This window comes from Heptranchias perlo, chromosome 7, assembly GCF_035084215.1.
Source record: "Heptranchias perlo isolate sHepPer1 chromosome 7, sHepPer1.hap1, whole genome shotgun sequence".
In the NCBI taxonomy this organism is placed as follows: Eukaryota; Metazoa; Chordata; class Chondrichthyes; order Hexanchiformes; family Hexanchidae; genus Heptranchias; species Heptranchias perlo.
The window spans coordinates 60911318-60934485 of NC_090331.1; the positions used below are offsets into that span (position 1 = coordinate 60911318).

The 23168-nt window shown below is 40.9% G+C and overlaps 1 protein-coding gene across 1 annotated transcript in view; it reads left to right on the top strand.

Annotated features, from left to right (window-relative positions):
- zc3h15 (zinc finger CCCH-type containing 15) overlaps positions 1-22500 on the top strand; it is a 34937-nt gene extending 12437 nt beyond the window's left edge. The window contains exons 4-10 of the mRNA XM_067987695.1: positions 10229-10381; positions 13943-14028; positions 14986-15165; positions 17041-17187; positions 17290-17388; positions 17468-17621; positions 21583-22500. Coding sequence (XP_067843796.1) covers positions 10229-10381; positions 13943-14028; positions 14986-15165; positions 17041-17187; positions 17290-17388; positions 17468-17621; positions 21583-21758 — 995 coding nt within the window. The 3' untranslated portion in view covers positions 21759-22500. The remainder of the gene's footprint in view (positions 1-10228; positions 10382-13942; positions 14029-14985; positions 15166-17040; positions 17188-17289; positions 17389-17467; positions 17622-21582) is intronic.
- The last annotated feature ends 668 nt before the right edge of the window (positions 22501-23168 follow it).

A 23168-nucleotide genomic window follows, 5' to 3' on the forward strand; every position in this document is an offset into this window, starting at 1 on the left:
AGCTCTTTTGTCCATGTTTGGACCAAGGCTGTAATGAGGTCTGGAGCCGAGTGGTCCTGGCGGAACCCAAACTGAGCATCGGTGAGCAGGTTATTGGTGAGTAAGTGCCGCTTGATAGCGCTGTCGACAACACCTTCCATCACTTTGCTGATGATTGAGAGTAGACTGATGGGGCGGTAATTGGCCGGATTGGATTTGTCCTGCTTTTTGTGGCAGGACATACCTGGGCAATTTTCCATATTGTCTGGTAGATGCCAGTGTTGTAGCTGTACTGGAACAGCTTGGCTAGAGGCGCAGCTAGTTCTGGAGCACAAGTCTTCAGCACTACAGCTGGGAAGTTGTCGGGGCCCATAGCCTTTGCTGTATCCAGTGCACTCAGCCGCTTCTTGATATCACATGGAGTGAATCGAATTGGCTGAAAACTGGCTTCTGTGATCGTGGGGATATCGGGAGGAGGCCGAGATGGATCATCCACTCGGCACTTCTGGCTGAAGATGGTTGCAAACGCTTCAGCCTTGTCTTTTGCACTCACGTGCTGGACTCCGCCATCATTGAGGATGGGGATGTTTGTAGAGCCTCCTCCTCCCGTTAGTTGTTTAATTGTCCACCACCATTCATGACGGGATGTGGCAAGACTGCAGAGCTTTGATCTGATCTGTTGGTTGTGGAATCGCTTAGCTCTGTCTATAGCATGTTGCTTCCACTGTTTAGCATGCATGTAGTCCTGTGTTGTAGCTTCACCAGGTTGGCACCTCATTTTTAGGTACGCCTGGTCCTGCTCCTGGCATGCTCTTCTACACTCCTCATTGAACCAGGGTTGATCCCCTGGCTTATTGGTAATGGTAGAGTGAGGAATATGCCGGGCCATGAGGTTACAGATTGTGCTGGAATACAATTCTGCTGCTGATGGCCCACAGCGCCTCATGGATGCCCAGTTTTGAGCTGCTAGATCTGTTCTGAATCTATCCCATTTAGCACGGTGGTAATGTCACACAGCACGTTGGATGGTGTCCTCAGTGCGAAGACGGGGTTTCGTCTCCACGAGGACTGTGTGGTGGTCACTGTTACCATGGACAGATGCATTTGCGACAGGTGGATTGGTGAGGACAAGGTCAAGTAAGTTTTTCCCTCGTGTTGGTTCGCTCACCACCTGCCGCAGGCCCAGTCTGGCAGCTATGTCCTTCAGGACTCGGCCAGCTCGGTCAGTAGTGGTGCTACCGAGCCACTCTTGGTGATGGACATTGAAGTCCCCCACCCAGAGTACATTTTGTGCCCTTGCTACCCTCAGTGCTTCCTCCAAGTGGTGCTCAACATGGAGGAGGACTGATTCATCAGCTGAGGGAGGACGGTAGGTGGTAATCAGCAGGAGGTTTCCTTGCCCATGTTTGACCTGATGCCATGAGATTTCATGGGGTCCAGAGTCAATGTTGAGGACTCCCAGGGCCACTCCCTCCTGACTGTATATCACTGTACCACCACCTCTGGTGGGTCTGTCCTGCCGGTGGGACAGGACATACCCAGGGATGGTGATGGACGAGTCTGGGACGTTGGCTAAAAGGTATGATTCGGTGAGTATGGCTATCTCAGGCTGTTGCCTGACTAGTCTGTGGGACAGCTCTCCCAATTTTGGCAAAAGTCCCCAGATGTTAGTGAGGAGGACTTTGCAGGGTCGACTGGGCTTGGTTTGCCGTTGTCGTGTCCGGTGCCGGGTGGTCTGTCCGGTTTTATTCTTACGACTTTTTTTTAGCGAGATTTTACAACTGAGTGGCTTGCTAGGCCATTTCAGAGGGCAATTAAGAATCAACCACATTGCTGTGGGTCTGGAGTCACATATAGGCCAGACCGGGTAAGGACGGCAGGTTTCCTCCCCTAAAGGACATTAGTGAACCAGATGGGTTTTTACGACAATCCAGTAGTTTCATGGCCACCATTACTGATACTAGTATTTAAATTCCCCAGCTGCCGTAGCGGGATTTGAACTCATGACTCCGGATTATTAGTCCAGGCCTCTGGATTACTAGTCCAGTAACATAACCACTATGCTACCGTACCCCATTTCAGTAGTTATAAAGGATCAGTCTACATTCTAAAATAGTACTGACCCCTGTATTGTGTTAGATGTTAAGTTTTAAGTGGACATTCTTGATGCTACCTTAAATTAACCTTTTGTATTTAGGGTATTATTTTGTTTGTAAATCAAAAATTCAAGCAGTTGAATAAAATATATTTTATATGTGAAGAGAGTATAAATTGTTCCTATCCTTAATGGGATATTTTATATAAATTTATTCTAACCAACAAAATAATGTATCAATTTTATCACAGCCGTGGAGACCCTTGTGTGGAATCTCTCAATACTGGCATAGCCTAGCAAGATCAGTTTTTCCCTCTTGTGTGGTTTCCAGGGGTTGGCCGTTATGGAGCAGCCCTCAGGTTGGTTCAAAGTTGCACCTCTTGTTTGCAGTGGAGTCACTCTGGAGTCTTATTATTAGAGCAGCCTAAGAGGGAGTGAGTTCCTACTTGAGGATCCCCATGCCAGTGCTAAAATTGACACTTCCTTGGAGTTAGAAATTTCTGATGTACAGTATTTTTTCTTTGAAAAGGTAGGAGGCGTACTTTGAACAAAAGGTACTCCCCTTCTTCTCTCCCCCCACCGCCTGACTTTATTCCCCCTTTAAGTTGTAACCTACTCTTAGCCAAAGCAAAGATCAGGCTTATTGCATAATCCACAGCTTTTAACTTCCTTCCTGGTATCTTTTATTCTGATGTAAAGTGCGTGAAATTTTCAGCTATAATTGAACTTTGTGAACTTTCAAAGGTGTCTTTGTGTTTGGTCTCAAATCACCAATGTCATTACCGATGATGTGATACCAACATTTATATAATGGACAGAAAAGAGGGAACCAAGGGGAGGTAGAGAAGAAGGTCCCGCAGACACTGGTCCTATCCAGCAGGTACAATGTACTTTTGCTGTCTGTGAGGATAAGGATGTTGGCTGCAGGATGGACAACCAGAATGCTAACCATGGCACCATGGAGCAGGAGGCAGTCCAAGGTGGGGGAGGAGCAGACTAGAAGGGATATTCGTAGGGGATTTGATAATTTGGGGAATGGATAGCGTCCTCTGCAGTCACGACTAAATGTCCAGAAGGGTGTGTTGCCTACCTTGTGCAAGGGTAAAGGATATCTCTGAGCAACTGAAGAGGGACTTGGAAAGGGAGGGGGAAGATCCAGTTGTTGTGGTCCATGTTGGGACCAGTGACTTAGGGAAGAAAAGGGAGGAGGTCCCACTAAGAGAATATCAGAAGTTAGGAACTAAATTTAAAAAATAGGACGGGTGGTAATCTTGTGCTAATTTGCATAAGGATAGACAGATCAGGAAGGTGAATGCGTGGCTGAAGACTGGTGTGGGAAGGAGGGGTTCCATTTCATGGGACACTAGCACCAGTATTGGGACAGGAAGGAGCTGTACTGCTGTGACGGGCTCCACTGGAACTGGAATGGACCAGTGTCCTAGTGGAAAGGATAAATAGGACTGTGGATAGGACTTTAAACTAGTAAGATGGGGGGAGGGATCTGGTCAAAATAACAGAAGTCTGAAGGTAAAAGAAATAGATGAGAGTAATGGTCAGACCAAGGTAAGGAATAAGGGTAAAATAAACAGTCAGGGAACAAATACAGTTATAGAACATAAATACAAAATCACTGTTGTAGAATAGAATCATAGAATGGTTACAGCACAGGAAGAGGCCTTTCGGCCCATCGAGCCCATGTTGGCTCTCTGCGAGAGCAATCCAGCGAGTCCCGCTCCCCTGCTCTTTCCCTGTAGCCCTGTTTTTTTTTTCAAGTATTTATCCAACTTCCTTTAAAGTGAGGGGGAATTAAATTGCCTCTACAGCAATGTGCACAGTATCAGAAACAAAACGGGGGAACTGGAGGCAATAACTCATAGCGAGGAACCAGGTATAGTAGGGAAAACTGAAACATGGCTACATAAAGAACAGGACTGGCAGTTCAATATTGCAGGATATAACTTTTTTGGGAAGGAAGAAGGGAGGTGGGGTAACTGTACTAATTAGAGACAACATAATGACAATACAAAAAAGGACATCAGTAATAACAGAGGGTCAGAGGGATCTTGGTGTGCAAGTTCACAGATCCCTGAAGGCGGCGGAACAGGTAGATAAGGTGGTAAAGGCGGCATATGGGATACTTGCCTTTATTAGCCGAGGCATAGAATATAAGAGCAAGGAGGTTATGATGGAGCTGTATAAAACACTGGTTAGGCCACAGCTGGAGTACTGTGTGCAGTTCTGGTCGCCACACTACAGGAAGGATGTGATCGCTTTGGAGAGGGTACAGAGGAGATTCACCAGGATGTTACCAGGGCTGGAGCGCTTCAGCTATGAAGAGAGACTGGGAAGATTGGGTTTGTTTTCCTTGGAGCAGAGGAGGCTGAGGGGGGACATGATTGAGGTGTACAAAATTATGAGGGGCACAGATAGGATGGATACTAAGGAGCTTTTTCCCTTCGTTGAGGGTTCTATAACAAGGGGACATAGATTCAAGGTAAAAGGCGGGAGGTTTAGAGGGGATTTGAGAAAGAACTTTTTCACCCAGAGGGTGGTTGGAGTCTGGAACCCACTGCCTGAAAGGGTTGTGGAGGCAGGAACCCTCACGACATTCAAGAAGCATTTGGATGAGCACTTGAAATGCCATAGCATACAAGGCTACGGACCAAATGCTGGAATATGGGATTAGAGTAGACAGGGCTTGATGGCCGGCGCGGACACGATGGGCCGCAGGGCCTCTATCCGTGCCGTATAACTCTATGACTCTATAAGATAGAAACAGAATCCATATGGATTAAGACAAAGGATAAGAAGGCATCGATCACGTTAATAGGTATATTCCACAGAGCACCTAATAGTGGAAGGGAAGTGGAGGAAGAAAAACATAGGTAAGTCTTTGAAATCAATAAAAAACATGGAATAATCATAATGGGAGATTTCAATTACCCCAAATAAACTGGCAAGAAGAGGTAGGGAAAGGGGTTTTTACAGTGTGTACAGGACTCCTTTCTTACTCAGTATGTGAGAAACCCAACAGGAGAGGGATCACTGCTAGATCTAGTAATGTAAACAATTTTACAACACCAAGTTATAGTCCAACAATTTTATTTGAAATTCACAAGCTTTCGGAGGCTTCCTCCTTCCTCAGGTGAATGTGGAAATGAAATCCTCGAACCCTTCGCATTTATAAATCACAGAACAATACCTGGTGATTACAGATAGTCTTTCCAACTGCCCGTTGCCAAAGCAATCACAGTGTGCAGACAGAGGTGTTACCTACAAGGCCACCGAATATACAAACAACCAAAAAAAAAAGAGAGAGAGAGGCAGAAACATAGAAACGTCCGGAAGGAAGAGAAAGACAGCAAATGACCCGTTATATTAAAAACAGATAACATTTGTTCGCTGGTGGGGTTACGTGTAGCGTGACATGAACCCAAGATCCCGGTTGAGGCCGTCCTCATGGGTGTGGAACTTGGCTATCAATTTCTGCTCGACGATTTTGCGTTGTCGTGTGTCTCGAAGGCCGCCTTGGAGTATGCTTACCCGAAGGTCGGTGACTGAATGTCCTTGACTGCTGAAGTGTTCCCCGACTGGGAGGGAACCCTCCTGTCTGGCGATTGTTGCGCGGTGTCCGTTCATCCGTCGTCGCAGCTTCTGCATGGTCTCGCCATTGTACCATGCTCTGGGGCATCCTTTCCTGCAACGTATGAGGTAGACAACGTTGGCCGAGTCACAGGAGTATGAACCATGCACCTGGTGGGTGGTGTCCTCTCGTGTGATGGTGGCATCTGTGTCGATGATCTGGCATGTCTTGCAGAGGTTACCGTGGCAGGGTTGTGTGGTGTCGTGGACGCTGTTCTCCTGAAAGCTGGGTAATTTGCTGTGAACGATGGTCTGTTTGAGGTTGGGTGGCTGTTTAAAGGCGAGTAGTGGAGGTGTGGGGATGGCCATAGCGAGGTGTTCGTCGTCATTGATGACATGTTGAAGGCTGCGGAGAACATGGCGTAGTTTCTCCGCTCCGGGGAAGTACTGGACGACAAAGGGTACTCTGTTAGTTGCATCCCGTGTTTGTCTTCTGAGGAGGTCTATGCGATTTTTCGCTGTGGCCCGTCGGAACTGTCGATCGATGAGTCGAGCGTCATATCCCGTTCTTACTAGGGCGTCTTTCAGCGTCTGTAGGTGTCCATCGCGTTCCTCCTCGTCTGAGCAGACCCTGTGTATTCGCAGGACCTGTCCATAGGGGATGGCCTCTTTGACGTGGTTAGGGTGGAAGCTGGAAAAGTGGAGCATCGTGAGGTTGTCCGTGGGCTTGCGATAGAGTGAGGTGCTGAGGTGCCTGTCTTTGATGGAGATTCGTGTGTCCAAGAAAGAAACTGATTCTGAGGAGTAGTCCATGGTGAGCTTGATGATGGGATGGAACTTGTTGATGTTATCGTGTAGTCTCTTTAGTGATTCCTCGCCGTGGGTCCATAGAAAGAAAATGTTGTCGATGTATCTGGTGTACAGCGTTGGTTGGAGGTCCTGTGCAGTGAAGAAGTCCTGCTCGAACTTGTGCATGAAAATGTTGGCTTTTGGGGTGCGAATTTGGTCCCCATGGCTGTTCCGTGTGTTTGGGTAAAGAACTGGTTATCGAAGGTGAAGACATTGTGATCCAGGATGAAGCGGATGAGTTGTAGGATGGCGTCTGGAGATTGGCTGTTGTTGGTGTTGAGTATTGATGCTGTCGCAGCGATGCCGTCATCGTGGGGGATACTGGTGTAGAGTGCCGAGACGTCCATCGTGGTGAGAAGTGTTCCTGGTTCAGCTGGTCCGTGGGTACTGAGTTTTTGTAGGAAGTCTGTAGTGTCGCGACAGAAGCTGGGGGTTCCCTGTACGATGGGTTTCAGGGTGCCCTCGATGTATCCAGAGAAGTTCTCACACAGGGTTCCGTTGCCAGACAGGAGGGTTCCCTCCCAGTCGGGGAACACTTCAGCAGTCAAGGACATTCAGCCACCGACCTTCGGGTAAGCATACTCCAAGGCAGCCTTCGAGACACACGACAACGCAACATCGTCAAGCAGAAATTGATAGCCAAGTTCCGCACCCATGAGGACGGCCTCAACCGGGATCTTGGGTTCATGTCACGCTACACGTAACCCCACCAGCGAACAAATGTTATCTGTTTTTAATATAACGGGTCATTTGCTGTCTTTCTCTCCCTTCCGGATGTTTCTATGTTTCTGCTTCTTTTTTTTTTGGTTGTTTGTATATGCGGTGGCCTTGTAGGTGACACCTCTCTATCTGCACACTGTGATTGCCTTGGCAACGGGCAGTTGGAAAGACTATCTGTAATCACCAGGTATTGTTCTGTGATTTATAAATGCGAAGGGTTCGAGGATTTCATTTCCACATTCACCTGAGGAAGGAGGAAGCCTCCGAAAGCTTGTGAATTTCAAATAAAATTGTTGGACTATAACTTGGTGTTGTAAAATTGTTTACAATTGTCAACCCCAGTCCATCACCGGCATCTCCACATCAGATCTAGTAATGGGAAATGAACCAGAGCAGATAAGAGAAGTAAGCGTTGGGGAACATCTAGGCAATAGCGATCATGACATAATGAGGTTTAAAATAATGATTGGGAAAGACATAAGTAAGACAAAGACCAAAGTAATAGATTTGAAAAAAAGCTAATTTTGAGGGGGATGAGAATGGAACGAGGGAAGGTAAACTGGCAAAAAAAATTGACAGACTGAGAGAACAGAAGTGGGAAATACTTAAAACGGTGATCAATAGAATTCAAGAGAAATATATTCCTTTTTTTAAAAAAAAACAAGAACAAACTAATCAATAATAAAACACCATGATGAATAAAGAGATATGGGTAAAATTGAAACTAAAGAGAAAAGCATACACTAAATACATAGACAATAAAGGAAAGGATGACAAAAATGAATACGAAGAGATTAGGAAAGAAGCCAAAAAAAACATTGAGAAGGCAAAGAGGAACTATGAAATTAAATTATCAAAGAATATAAAAAGAAATAGTCAAGTATTCTACAGACACATAAATTACAAATGAAAAATCAGGATATGGATAGGGCCATTAAGGGATACACAAGATAAATTCACAGGTAATTGCAGAAATATTGAATAGTTACTTTGCTTCAGTATTTACCAGGGAGACCGACAAAATGGGCATGATATTAGAAGAGACCAAAAAAGATATAAAGACAATTAAGATAGAAAGGGGGGAGATAATTGATAAACTAATCAAATTTAGATAGGATAAAAATCCTGGTCCCTACGGAATGCATCCGTGCATATTGAAAGAAGTTAGGGAAGAGATAGCAGAGGCACTATTACATATATATAAAAATTGATTAGAAAAGGGAGCAGTGCCAGAGGACTGGCAGGCAGCTAATATGATTCCTATGTTTAGAAAGGGAGATGAAACAAGTCTGGGGAACTATAGACCAGTTAGCTTAATGTCGGTGGTAGGAAAGATAATGGAATCCTTACTCAAATAGAAAAACAGCTGGTTGGGGATTTTAGGAGTAGGGGGCACAGTCTAAAAATTAGAGCCAGATCTTTCAGGAGTGAGATTAGAAAACATTTCTACACAAAAAGGGTGGTAGAAGTTTGGAACTCTCTTCCGCAAATGGCAATTGATACTAGCTCAATTGCTAAATTTAAATCTGAGATAGATAGCTTTTTGGCAACCAAAGGTATTCAGGGATATGGGCCAAAGGCAGGTATATGGAGTTAGATCACAGATCAGCCATGATCTTATCAAATGGCGGAGCAGGCACGAGGGGCTGAATGGCCTGCTCCTGTTCCTATAAAACAAAAATAATAGTAGTCAGCACAGATTTCAGAAGGGAAAGTCATGCTTGACCAACCTTATTGAATTCTTTGAAGAAATAACAGAAAGAATGAACCAGGGTAATATAGTAGATATAATCTGTTTGGACTTTCAAAAGGCCTTCAATAAGGTACTTCATTGTAGACTCATGACTAAGGTCAGAGCATATTCAGCCAGTACAGGTAGCAGAATGGATAGCAAGCTGGCTGCAAAACAGAAAACAGAGATTAGGGGGTTACGGGTAGCTACTCAGACTGGAAAAAGGTGGGAACTGTTGTTCCACAAGGATCTGTGCTGGGACTGCTGTTCACAATTTACATTAATGATTTGGACACGGGAATTGGAATTTCAAAATTTGTGAATGACATTTAATTGGTGGGTATAGTTAATACAAAGGAAGAATGCATCAAAATGTAAGACGACGCTAATAAACTTGCAGAATTGGCGTGTAATTGGCAAATGAATTTCAAAATAAATAAGTGTGACGTGCATTTTGGTAGGAAGAATAAGGAGGCCACATATTGCTTGGATAATAAGAATCTAAATGGGGTAGAGGAGCAAAGGGATCTAGGGGTACAGGTACACATCGCAAAGTAGCGACGCAGGTTAATAAGGCCATAAAAAAGGCCACCCGAGTACTGGGGTTCATTTCTAGAGGGATAGAATTGAAAAGCACAGAAATTATGTTAAACTTGTATAGAACCTTGGAGTACTGTGCACAGTTCTGGTCTCCATATTATAAAAAGGAATAGAGGAATTGGGGAGGGTTCAAAAAAGATTCACAAGGATGATACCAGAACTGGGAGGATATAATTATCAGGAAAGGCTGAACCGGCTGGGGCTCTTTTCTCTAGAAAAAAGACTGAGGGGTGACTTGATAGCGGTCTTTAAGATAATAAAAAGGTTAGATAAAATGTTTCCACTTGTAGGGGAGTCCAAAACTAGAGGTCATTAATATAAGATAGTCACTAATAAATCCAACAGCAAATTCAGGAGAAACCTCTACCCAAAGAGTGGTAAGGATGTGGAACGCGCTATCTCACAAGGAGCAGTTGAGGCAAATAGCATAGATGCATTTAAGGGAAAGCTAGATAAGCTTGAGGGAGAAAGGAATAGAAGGGTACGCTGATAGGGTTAGATGAAGATAGGTAGGAAGAGGCTCATGTGGAGCATAAATGCTGGCATAGACCAGTTGGGCCAAATGGCCTGTTTCTGTGCTATAGACTTTTTTTAAATATCTTTTTATAAACAGCAAGTGAGGGTAGAAATTATGACTGCAAATTGTGACTTGTATTTGCTTTTCCTTCTAGGAGCAGATCCCAAATCTGTGGTCTGTGCTTTTTTCAAACAAGGTCAGTGTACCAAGGGTGACAAATGCAAGTTTTCACATGACCTGACCCTGGAAAGAAAGAGTGAAAAGCGCAGTATGTATGTTGATGCCAGAGATGAAGACCTTGAAAAGGGTACGTTTGCAAAGCACAGATCTTAATTTAAGTTTGTTACAGTATCTTTCATTTAAACTTGACTCATTCGATTCCCTTTTGTACCTTGTAAAAAAAAAAATAATTTCTAGTGAGACCGTTGTATACATGGCTGTAATTTAACTAAACATAATTCAGGAATGCATTTTTGGGCCAAACATTATGCTGAGTAATTTGAATCTATTTATTACACCTTTGTGAAGAGTTCTCATCTACCCTCTGAATCTATTTTCTGTTCCTGTTTCTATGTAAGACTTATTTGGTGTATAAATATATACAGCAATTTTTATATAGGCTTTCAGTTCAGCAACAAACAGCCTAATCTCCATGTCTGAATGGATCAAGTAATATTTTTAAAAAACAACTTGTCCTCTGGCTTTTTTTCTTAAGTCTAGAAAATAGGTTCATTAGGATAACCCTTATGCTCTACAATCCTACAATTGGTCATTGTACACTCTGTGCCTGCATGCCCATTGACAGACTAGCAACAAGAATTGTTGGGGCTAATATCCACATGTGATAATACTGTGGTTATAGTTGTATAAAGTAATGAAAAATCTTTCTCCTCTTCGGCTTTTCCATTGCCAAAAGAGCAAAGACTGGTCTATATAAAGTTGACTACAAGCAAGTTTTACAAATTAGCATCATTTGACCACACAATCACAAATATGGAAACGAGGAATTACATTGTGGGCATTGCCCGTAGCCAGCCACTTCATTTGCTACTCATGCTCTCCATTTTCAATTTCGCACATGGCATGCACTTTAAGTACTACGTCCATTTGGTGCCTTTTTTGTTAAATTTCTCTTCTTTTTCCCCATTGCACCCCTCCCCCAATATATTTCACTTCATTCATTAAATGCCATTCTTGGTGTGAAGCACTTGAGCATTCCAGCAGAATATGTGCTGGATGCAGTTCAGTTCCAGCTTGAAATGTCAATCAGTCTCTGTCGGGTAACAGATGTTGAAACTAAGTGAGGAAGACTTTTCATGCAGAAGTGAAGCCTTCCTACTCTAATGACTGCATAATGTGAATTCGACTAAAAGTTCAAATGAAAGTCAGACTTGCGTTTTAAGAACAAAAGATTTGTGAAAGAACGGCTTTCTTCACAGCCGAAGTAATGGGATGCAATGCGTTTGCCCTTTCTAGTTTTTCTCTCGTCGCACGTCTCTTATGATGAACCTCAGATTCAATTTTAAATATTGTGGAAAATGTTTTAATCTGGGTCTGCTGTATTTTAGCATTCGAGCCAATGTGCTTCATGTTTTTGGCCATGAACATGCTTAACATACTTAACTCTATCCAATCTTCCAGTTGAGAATGGGGATTAGATTTACACTGACTCAAGAAATTCCCATATTATCTTTATGAAGTGGAATGTATGTCCTGTTAAGGATGATGCCAGTACAGTCTATTCTGTTGATTTAAAGTCGCTTTTTCTCAAAAATTCAAATTATCCACAGTAATACAAATTAAATCATTTAAATAAAACAACCTGAGGTGCTTTTTGCTCAAAAACTTAATTATCAGATAATTTGAATGAAGCAACTTTGAATTAAGAGTGAACTGTAACTATTATTAGACAAAATCTACTCGACAAATCTTCTTCAGATGAAGCTTCACCAAACCAACAGCAGCTTATTAACAAGTTGAGGATAAGACACTGGGCTAGGTTTATTAGAAATAATTAGATACTGTAGTATGTTAGGGTTGGTATTTTGGAAGGGCATGATGCAGTGGACTGAAGGGCCACCTTCAAGCAAAACTATCTTATGAAGTATGCTGTATTGTGCATTACCAGGTGGCAAGGACAGTTTTTTTCCCTCTTAAGAAATAAAGGCTATCCCAAGCAAGAAGTTGCCTCTGTTAGGCCAGTTTCAAGCATATTGTATCAGATTTTTAAGGATACTTTATATCTCTGGCAATTCTCATTCTTCAAAAAAAAGTTATCCTCTGCATAGCTCTATACCTTGATACAATGGCCCAGAAATGACTCACCAGAGGATGCCATTCATCAACCGCTGGCGAAGACAGGGAGCAAGTTCACGAATTCGCGTGCACTAAAATCAGGAAATCGCGAACGTGCTCCCATTGGTTCGGCGGTTTGACAGGTCCAAATTAAAGGGCCACCTACGCTAAAATCATTAAACATTCGTAAACTTAGCCATCAGCCCAGCTGGATCAAAGATACTTATGCCACCAAAAGGTATGCTGGAAAATACCAGTCCTACACTACTTTTTAAAAGCGCGATGACTGTTAATGACTGAAACAGCAAAAAAATAAATTTTTAAAATGTGGAAAGTCATAATACTCAATATTTTTTGATCATTAAAAAAATTTTAAAATTTAATTTTTTTTAACTTATTACATTACATTAAATCATTTGCTTGGCTTTTGATAATATGTTAAATTTTTATTTAAACTAACATACAGAAGTTTACTTTAAATGAATGATTTGTACTTGTCTGCTTGTGGGCGTGACTTCTCTTGACAGATTCTGTGGGCGTGGTTTCCATTCCCACAGTCTGTATTGGTTCCGAATGAACCTGCGCTGAAATCACAGCGCTGAACTTTTTAAAAATTGAAAAGGGAGCCATGATGTAAGTTTTCTCGTAGTGTTTGTCCGCAGGATGTGTGGACGGCCTTGCCATGCTGGTCGGAGCAAGTTCAGGCTTAGTGAATTATTTTAAAGTGCAGTTGCTGCTGTTATGTAGGCAAATGTAGTAGACATTTTGTGCACAGCAACGTGCCATAAACAGCAGTTAATCTTTTTGGTGCTGTTGGTTGAGGGAGAAATGTTGGCTGAAGTGTCATGATTAGCATATACACTATGTTCTGTAAAGAATTTCTCCCCTTTTGTTCTCTTTCGTCACCTCCCCCAAAGCTTGGTAAGGATATAATTAAAAAGGGCAACTTTTTATACAAAAATCTCCAACACTAATAATTTTCCTGTTACAGCAATAAGGCAATTTACACAAAGCTTGCCTAGTTTGCAAAATCAGGAAGTGTTTTCTTCTAGCACTTCCTCATAATTAACAAAATAATTAGAAGTACCTTTTACGAAGGTACTATTATATTAATATTTGAAATCCTATTGAGCAACTTGTACTGAATTATCCATATTGAGCAGCATCTTACAGCAGTAGCAGGCTATGTATGACTTTGGAGGGCTTTTTTTGTCTCAGGTGACTTACTGTTTGGTTCTTGGACCTTGTTGTATAGGATTGCTGAGAAAGTGTTTTGATATGCATTTTCTGAAATCAAGTTTTGTACAGTGCTCTGTCACCATTTAAAATTGTACTTATGAGCTGCTTCAATTTCAGTACTAAAATTACTTGGCCTTAACAGTTGAAAGTTTTAAATATGCCCTTTCTATTTTTTGTAATATTCTAATTTAAACAAAAATTAAAATATATGATTAAACATTTATAGTTCTCAATGCTAATTAGATGCATTTAAATGGTGGGTTGATTTTCTTTTTTAAAAAAGCTTTTTGCTAATATTTGATCTCAATTAGAGAAACTTTCTGTTTCATCTCAGACACGATGGATAATTGGGATGAGAAAAAACTGGAAGAAGTAGTGCAACAAAAACATGGTGATGCAGAACAGAAGAAAACCGTAATAGTAAGTAGACTTTAACACTATTAAGCTTGTTAACTTTGTGTAGAAAATTGAACATTTTGTTCTATTTCAATGCCAAATAAGCATCCTCTAACTCAGGGTAGGCAACTTCTGCTAGGCCAACACCCAATGTCTCCACAATTTTTTTTTCTCCCTATCACACCAGAGATCAGAAACTCCCTGTGGAAGAGGGGAGATATTTAGTGAATGTTTGCTTTGTGGTTCCTTGATTGTTCAGTGATTAGCTGAACTCCACAGACCAGGAAAGTCACAGGTTCAACCTCTGGTCAATGCTATGTTAGCTGATCTCAGTCAGACGGTTGTAAATGTGTGTTACATTGGTCATCAGCGTTCCTAATTTGGGAGAGGACTATTGGCCAGTGTTCCTGCTCCCGATTGCTGTCCAGTGACTCCCTCTGTAAATGTGTTTGTGTATGTATATGCATCTGGGGACAGGTCCAGTCATAGGCTCGGCTGTGTCACTCCAAGATTGCATGGGCTGCAAACACTTTCTGCCGAGGCTCGCATATTAAAATGACTACTTTTGCAAGGTATTGGAGGATGACCAGTGGCAATCATACTTCAACAAGGAATCAATCCCTTGGGGAGGAGAGAAAGAACTGATTTAATTTATTGAGGGTTGTCAATACTAAAGCGTAAAGGTGAGTGTCTCCACCAAACATGAATAATTTGCTTTTATTTTTCTCAATCAGTCTCCCTTCCACTACCTCTACAGGTTGAGTCAGTTTCATTCCAACGGAGGCAGAGCATACCCATGCTTAACGAGAGCAAAGACATTTTAAATGTCTACAGGTTTTTGTATCCAACTTAAAATTAATTGGGGAAAAAAAAATCATCTACTTTGTTATAGCTACAGTTTAAATAAAGGTTAGTGTGGAGGTCTACATTGAGTTAAATTGTATAGAAAGGTGTGATTTGAGCTTTGATTTGCCTCGTTAGGTATGCAGACATTTCCTTGAAGCCATAGAGAATAACAAATATGGCTGGTTCTGGGTTTGTCCTGGAGGAGGAGACACTTGTATGTACCGTCATGCCTTGCCACCAGGCTTTGTACTGAAGAAAGACCAGAAGAAAGAAATAAAAGAAGAAATTTCATTAGAAGATTTAATTGAAAAGGAGGTAAAGAAAAAACATTATTTGATACATAATCTCGCCATTAACTTTTTGGGCTAAATGGCAAAATACTTTTAACTTTTTTGGATGTTTTCTTTCAATTTTGATCTGTGGAGGTATCAGTGTTGGTACTTTTTGTTCTGTATGTTTTGTTCTTATGGTTGCTTTTTTTAAGTGTTCATATTGTGGTAACATACAAAATAATAAAGATTTTGGAGCCAAGACCCAATAGCATTATACCAAATGGGTCTGGTATATGGGAGCCTTATCCTATATTGGCATCTTATTTTCACAGTATCTAGGTCTTTGTGCAGTCTTCCCCATTCTGCATGAGAAACATTGTTTATGGCCCTGCTAGAAGTGGGGATTTTAATTGAACTTCCTCCTTGTGTATGTATTTTTAATATTTAAAATGTCAATCGACTTCATAAAGTACTTTGCCGTGGGTTGTCAGAGGCCCATCTTGCATCCCCAAGACATCAGTTTGCTGCAGGAGTTCCTCAGGCCAGTGTCCAACCATTTTCAACTGCTTCATCAATAATCTTCCTTCCATCATAAGGTCAGGAGTGGGGCTGTTTGATGATTCCAGTGTTCAGCTTCTTTCACAACTCTTCCAATAATGAAGCAGCCATGCTGGCCTACAGCAAAAGACTTGGACTGACCAATGGCTGATAACATTCATGCCTTGTAAATGCCAAGTAATGACCATCTGGTATAATAAGTCCAAAGACTCTCCCTAACCTTCAGTGGTACCACCATTGTCGCATGTTCCACCATCAACATCTTGGGGGTCGCCATTGACAGAGTGGCTACATAAATAGGATAGAGGCTGGTTACTTTGCTATGAGTGGCTCGCCTTCTGGTCCATCAGATCCTCCCACCATGTACAAGGCTCAAGTTAAGAGTGTGATGCCATTCACCTTCATGGGTGCGGCCAGAATAACACTCAACAAGCTCAACACCATCCAGGACAAAGTTTGTTTGACACTGCTGCCAGCAGACTCTATATGTACCCCCCTCAACTGCTGATGCACTGTGGCTGCATATGTACTATCTACTGTAGCAACTGTCCAAAGTTACTTTGACAGCATCTCCCCCAGGGCCTGTACTACTGGGAACAAGAACAGCAATATCATGGGAACACCATCACCTCCAAGTTCCCCTCTAATCACAAAGCATTCTGACTTGGACATTTATTGCTATTTCTTCGTTGTCACTGGTTCAAGATCCTGGAATTCTCCATCTAAGACCATCCTGGGAGCACCATCAGCACAAGACTGCAGCGGTCCACCACCACCTTCTCAAGGCAACTAGGGATGGGCAATAAATATGTCCTTGCCAGTGTTGCCAACAACCCATTAAGAATTTTTTTTATTTAAATAAACACTTTTGATAGTTTTTTAAAAAGATTCCGTTTAAGATTTCAATTTGTGGTGGGACGCTTAAATGTATAAGATGTAGGAAGCCGATCCTGTTCTCATTGAATCAAACTGAATATTGAATTGGTCTTGGCTTAATCAAACTCAGAAAACTTATCGTTTTAATACAAAATACTAAGACAAAATACAAATGCTACGATTTCTGTACAGTTTAAGCTTTGTAAACTTACTTCTGTTCAAAGCAGTATTTGCAATGCACATTCTAACCACATGGTGACACTAGATTTTTAAAAATCTAGTAGGTGTATGTGCTGAACTGCAATAAGTGATCTTTGCAACTCCATAGAATAGCTTCAGTTATATATTGGAGTTTGTACAGTTTAATGCTTTTGAATTGTCTTGAATTCTTAACTATACTTAAGGCATTTGTTACTCACTGAATTAAAATAACTTTTGAACAAGTAATGGTAAATTTATTATAATTTTGTCTTCAAATATTAAGAGAGCAGCCTTGGGACCAGAAGTAACAAGAATCACCCTAGAAACCTTCTTGGAATGGAAGAAAAGGAAGAGACATGAGAAAATTGAAAAAGCACAGCAAGACCTAGAGAGGAGGAAAGCAGATTTCGATGCTGGCAAAGCTTTTGGCGTATGTAGATTTGCTCTTTTTATCACTTATTGAAATGCTGCTTTTTTTTATACTTTCAGTTCAAAAATGCTTGAAATTAAGAAATTATTTTTTCATAACTAGGTGAGTGGTCGTGAAGTCTTTGAATTCAGACCTGATTTGATTAGTGCTGACGATGAAGAAGCAGATGACACACAGTATCCTCAAGAAGACGACGAAGAGGTAACTCCAGCTACACAGAATGGCTGCTGCTGCTGCTTTCCTGTCATAATGTATTTTTGACTGACTGTCTTCATTCTAGGTTGAAGAGGAAGCACAGGTCAATGACATTGATATTTCCCGGTTTGTGCCAATAGAGATAGATAAAACTGGCATTACAGTTTCTACTGGATTTGACCGGATGGGAGTAATACATTCTGCAACCTTATCCAAAGAAATGCCCAATGATGCAGATGGTGAGTGGAGTTCAATAGTACTTTTGTTAGCATACTAGGTGGCTTACTTGGACATGCAACAGGGGCCAACTTGGGGAGAATGACTAGCCACAAGTTTCACCTGCCCAGGTTCCATAATGTGGCATAAATTTGAATCGAATGATGTGATCATTGGTGTGCAAGTGATCTAAACTTCAGTTTCCTCATGCTGCTTACTAAATATTAGGTTGAGTATTTCACCTTGGTCCACGTGTTACATTTCCCATAATTAATATCACACTTTTCTCTGAGGGATATTGATGCCAGGCAACGGATTATGTTATAGCATGATTAGATTCAATGTGATGCTCTTTTTATACTAGCGCTATTTTGTTTTAGATTCTGGACAACTGGCATTTGTGATTTTGGCTCCCCAAGTACTGCTAAATCTCCTGTAGTCCAGCAGCAGATTCACAGACCCACGAAAAAACTAGGTTTATGATTTCAGAGCTGGTTTCAGTAGTGTACACTCGAATCAGTTTACAACAACTGGTGCTTGCATTTAGATATAGTCCTCACCGTTTAAAACGGCAGTTGCTTATCGTCCAAAAAGCACTAACAATTACCCATTTGCATTATCATCCATTTCAAAGTTGCCAGATATAACGTCTTAAGAGCTCCGTTTATTTCGGGCAGAAACAGCTGTGTTTACTCACTAATTACATTTCATTCTACTTGGTGTTTCTGAAATTCAAATACTAAACATCAGAAATTGAATTACTGTAAGTGTTTCTTCAAGGCACAGTGGTTTTGCCATTTGCCTGTATTCAAATGATTAGGTTTTGCCATATAAATTAAATCTCCCTTTAGAATTGGATAGTACACTGTTATTAATCATTAATAAACTGCCTTGTTTTTGGTGGATCCAGGGCGATTAAATTATAAACAACCATACATAAATAAAGTGTGTGTGTGTGTGTACTTTTTAAAAAATCATTGAATTGTGATAAAAGCGAACTTGAAATTAACAGCACTTGTCAGGATTCTGTTTTCTATTTACGTTGCGAAGCAGTGCAGATTATACAGATAAATATAAACCGATGGAAAGTAACCCAGATGTTGGCCAGGAGGTTCTTGGTGTATTGGATTTTAGATTAAATGAAGCAAGAGATCAGACACTGCAGGTCTGCACGACCGAATGTACTTTGCAGATTATTTCAACAGATTTTAAATCTGAAAGGCTGGTGACGATTGTGCAGATAGCCTGGTCCCGTACCATATTGCCTGCCACTTCCAGGATCTCTGCCGTCTGGTTACACCGGCCATCGCATATACTGGGCAATCACGTTCACACAAACGTGTCCACAATAAGCAATGGGGACTGTACCACCTTTGACATAAAAAACATGCCAAGTTGCTTTTGGGGGGAGAAAAGGATAAAAGAATGGGTAACAAGCCATAGAGAGCTAGCAGAAGTAACTGAAAAATGGGTTTAAAGAGGTTTGTACAGGTGGAAAGAGAATTCTAGAGGTTGAAGGAAGTTCCAGAGAGTGGGGCTAACGGTAATGCCACCAGTGGTGAGGAAAGGAAAACAGGTTGCACAAAATGGCAGACCCAGAGGAGTGAAGAATGCAGGAGGTATATACAACCAAAGGAGTTTTCAGCAATAGAATAGGGCAAGGCCATGGGCAAATTTGAAAATGAGGGCGAGGATTTTAAATTTGTGTGGTAAAAGTTGGGAGTCAAAGTAGTTCAGCGAGGATGGGAGTAATGGGTGAACGGGAGGCAGTTCAGAGAAGGTTCACTAGGTTGATTCCGTGTATGGAAGGATTGTCTTATGAGGAAAGATTGAATAGGTTGGGTCTATACTCATTGGAGTTTAGAAGAATGAGCGATCTTATTGAAACATACAGGATTCTGAGTGGACTCGATAGGGTAGATGCTGAGAGGATGTTACTCCTTTTGGGGGAATCTAAAACTAGGGGGCATAGTCTCATAAGGGGTCGCCTGTTTAAGACGGAAATGAGGAGGAATTTCTTCTCCCAGAGGGTCGTGAATCTTTGGAATTCTTTATCCCAAAAAGCTGTGGAGGCTGAGTCATTGAATACATTCAAGGCTGAGTTAGACAAATTTTTGATCAGCAAGGGAGTCAAAGGATATATGGGGAAAGGGTGGGAAAATGGAGTTGAGGTAAAAATCAGATCAGCCATGATCTCATTGAATGGCGGAGCAGGCTCGAGGGGCCGAGTCTCCTGCTCCTATCTCTTAACGGAACAGAATATAGGCAGCAGAGTTTTGGATTAGTTGGAGTTTATGAAGGGTGACATAGAAGGCCAGCCAAGAGAACATTAGAGAAATGAGTCCAGAGGTGACAAAAGTATGAAGAATTTCAGCAGCAGTGGGCTGAGGTAGAGGCAGCGGTGGACAATTTTAAAGCAGAAGTAAGCCATCTTGGTGATGAATAGGATATAGGTTTGAAGCTCAGCTGTCAGTCTTCCCAATGCTCGTTTGGAGTAAATGTTAACCCATTCATGCATTGATGTCAGACAGGCAATCTGACAGCACAGAGTTTGACATAAGGAAGAAAGAAATGGTGGCGAGCTAGAGCTTGCCTTCATCAGCATACATAGGGAAGCTGTCCTTTGCCATTGGATGATGTCACAGAGGGGCAGTTTGTAGATGAGGAGAAGAGGACCAAGGATTAATCCTTGGACTCCTGGTGTGATTGTGCAGGCGCAGGAAAATAAACCATTGCTGTAGATGTGCTAACTGCATTCAGACAGTATGCACGGAGTAGAACGTGAACATGGTCAACTATACCAAACACTGCGGAGTCAGTCATTTGTTTTGGTCTCTGTCATCGATGTAGGTCTAATAGAATCAAACTAAAATAACAGCAGTATAAAAATGGCTGGAAGCTCACATAACATTGCCTTAACAAAGGATTTTGCCTGCTGACCTTAGAGTACTCTGGGCTGCATCATTGAATTTTCCACTTGCTACATCAGCACCTCTGATATTTCATAAACTCAGCTAACTTAAGTTTTGTGGTTTTACAGTTTAATGAATGTGTCTTAATGTAAAAGACTGGCAACATAAATTACTGAATAAATTATGTGGTGCACTAATGAAAAACGACTACCAAATTACTGGCTGAATTGTGGGCTGTTTGATGCTATACCAACTTGAAATTAGGGTGTCTGCCGCAACTCATTTCATTATTTCCCTGAGTCAGCTTTAAGGGTTCCTGCAATCTATCTGTTTATGTTGGATACATAGCCAGGTCTCAAATGTGAGTGCACAGTATTTTAACCCACTGCTACACAAACCACCTTTCCCCAATTGCAGTTTGTCACCTGAAACAGTTATTACCTTATTGCATATCATAACTGTCTGTAATTCTCAATTTAATTGGAGCAGTGGTCAGATTTAAATGGAGGAATAGGAAAAAAAATGAATGCTGAGTATGGGTTCTGTATTCTTTGAAACAAGTGGGTTAGCTGGATTGGATTGGATTGAATTGACTTAATTTTTTAAAATATATTTTTGGCAGATTTCCTTTGTTTTGGAAGCAATACCATTGATCAGCCAGAAATAATGTTTTACTGAGAACAAACAACACAAAACTGGAAATGTCTGAACACATTAGATATGGAGCATTTCTGCAAATCATAAAGGGTCATTAAATGTAATTAGCATTAATAGAAATATACAAGAAATATAATTTCACTGCAAATATCCAGTTGCTTAGCTATATCGCAGTACTGTACTAGTGCACACACTTAGTTTTTTTTTCCATGACCTTTTGGCCTGGCTAACTCAAATTTTGTAAATGTTTGAATAATTATGAAATTGTCTATCGTTATGGAGGTGACCAGAAGATTTAGTTCTTCCAATTCTGATAATTTCTCGCTTTTAGTGCATATCCAAATGTTCACTAAACTCATCTTTACACCAGAGATACACATGTAGATTGTATGATAAATTGTTTCCTTTGTTACAGAAAATAAATTAGATGAGGCCTCGGGAGGAGTTGATAATGAAAGTGAAGATGGTAAACTAGATGGAGAATTAGAAGATGGTCATATTGATGGTGTCCCTGTAGATGAAAATCTCTTTACTGGAGAAGATCTTGATGAGCTAGAAGAAGAGTTAGATGACTTGGATCTGGAAGATTAAGGAACCTGGAAAGCAAAGCATGTTTAACACAAACTTGGAGATGCAAATTCAAAAGACTTCATATTAAATAAACATCTGACTGATTTCTTTAATGTTTGACCCCATAGACCTCTCCTGTGCTGCTTTTGAAATATGCAGAAATATGGTATACATTGACCTTTGCGATGATCATCTCGTTGCCCTGTAAACCACCAATAGTTGAGATCTACCTTTCAAAATTGGCCAAAATGTATGAGTAAACATTTATTAGCATCACCGACTGTAATAGTGAAATCCATGTATTAAAACAGTTATTTACTCTGCTGAGCTGCAAACATTTTAAATGGCTCAAATGTAAATGTTCCTTTTTGAAGAACAATAACAGTGTCCCCTTTAATAAATGATACTTGAATTCATTATTTTGGACAAGATAGCTGTAGAGCCATCAGAACATAGGATATGAAACTGCATACTTAAAGGAGAGTGAAATGAAGTTAACCATTTCTATTAAATTATTCTAAAGATCATTTCTATGTGGAATTCAGTGTTGATCTGGGTATTGTAATGCCTAATGCCACATTAAGCAGTGCATCAAGCACCACTGCTGAACCCCTAGTTTATGAATTCATCAAGATGAAGAATATGAATTGGCAGTGTTGCGAATTGAACTGCTAGAAATGAATGATGCAAATGTCCAATATTTTAAATTTTCCTTACCATTCATGTCTGTGCAGGTTGTAAATAAAGTGTATTTGAAAAAAAATTGGTGGCTTGCTTTGTATAAATCACAAGCTTTACTTTATAGTGCATTTTTTTTACAAAAAAGTAGAAAAGCTTCGATGTACCAATGTTTAACTCTAAATTTAAAATGGTTGTGTTCCACAATTTACTATTGTGGTTTAAACATAGTTGGCAATATGTCAGGCATGGAGCTTCTAGCACTGTTCAGTATAAACAATGCATCTTTCATTCTCAAACTTAGCAACAAAATGTAGTTTATTGGTTCTTCTAACCTTTTTTGTTTCTACTCGAAATGGTACCCAGTAATTTTTTCTTTTAAGAGAGATTCTTGGCATTCTGAAAAGGAGTATTTTAACCTTAGTTCTGCATGATACTGTAATTATCACATACATATATAGAATATTGCCACTCTTTCATGGAAGCAAGTAGATGAGGATGATGAAGGCTTTTGAGCCCAATTGATTTCATTCTTCCAGAGTACCAACCCTGCCATTTTTGTTACAGCATTTTTTCTGATGCAGGAGCAAACCTGAAACATTAATGTTCTTTTCCAGATGATCAACCCAGTCTATGTTTTGAGCATTGAGTTTTTAAAATCTGTACAGCATCTAGCTGTTTATTAAATAAGTCTTGGTCTTGGTCACAATTCCTTGCAGCTCATTCCAGCTGCTCAACTTCTGTAAAATACTT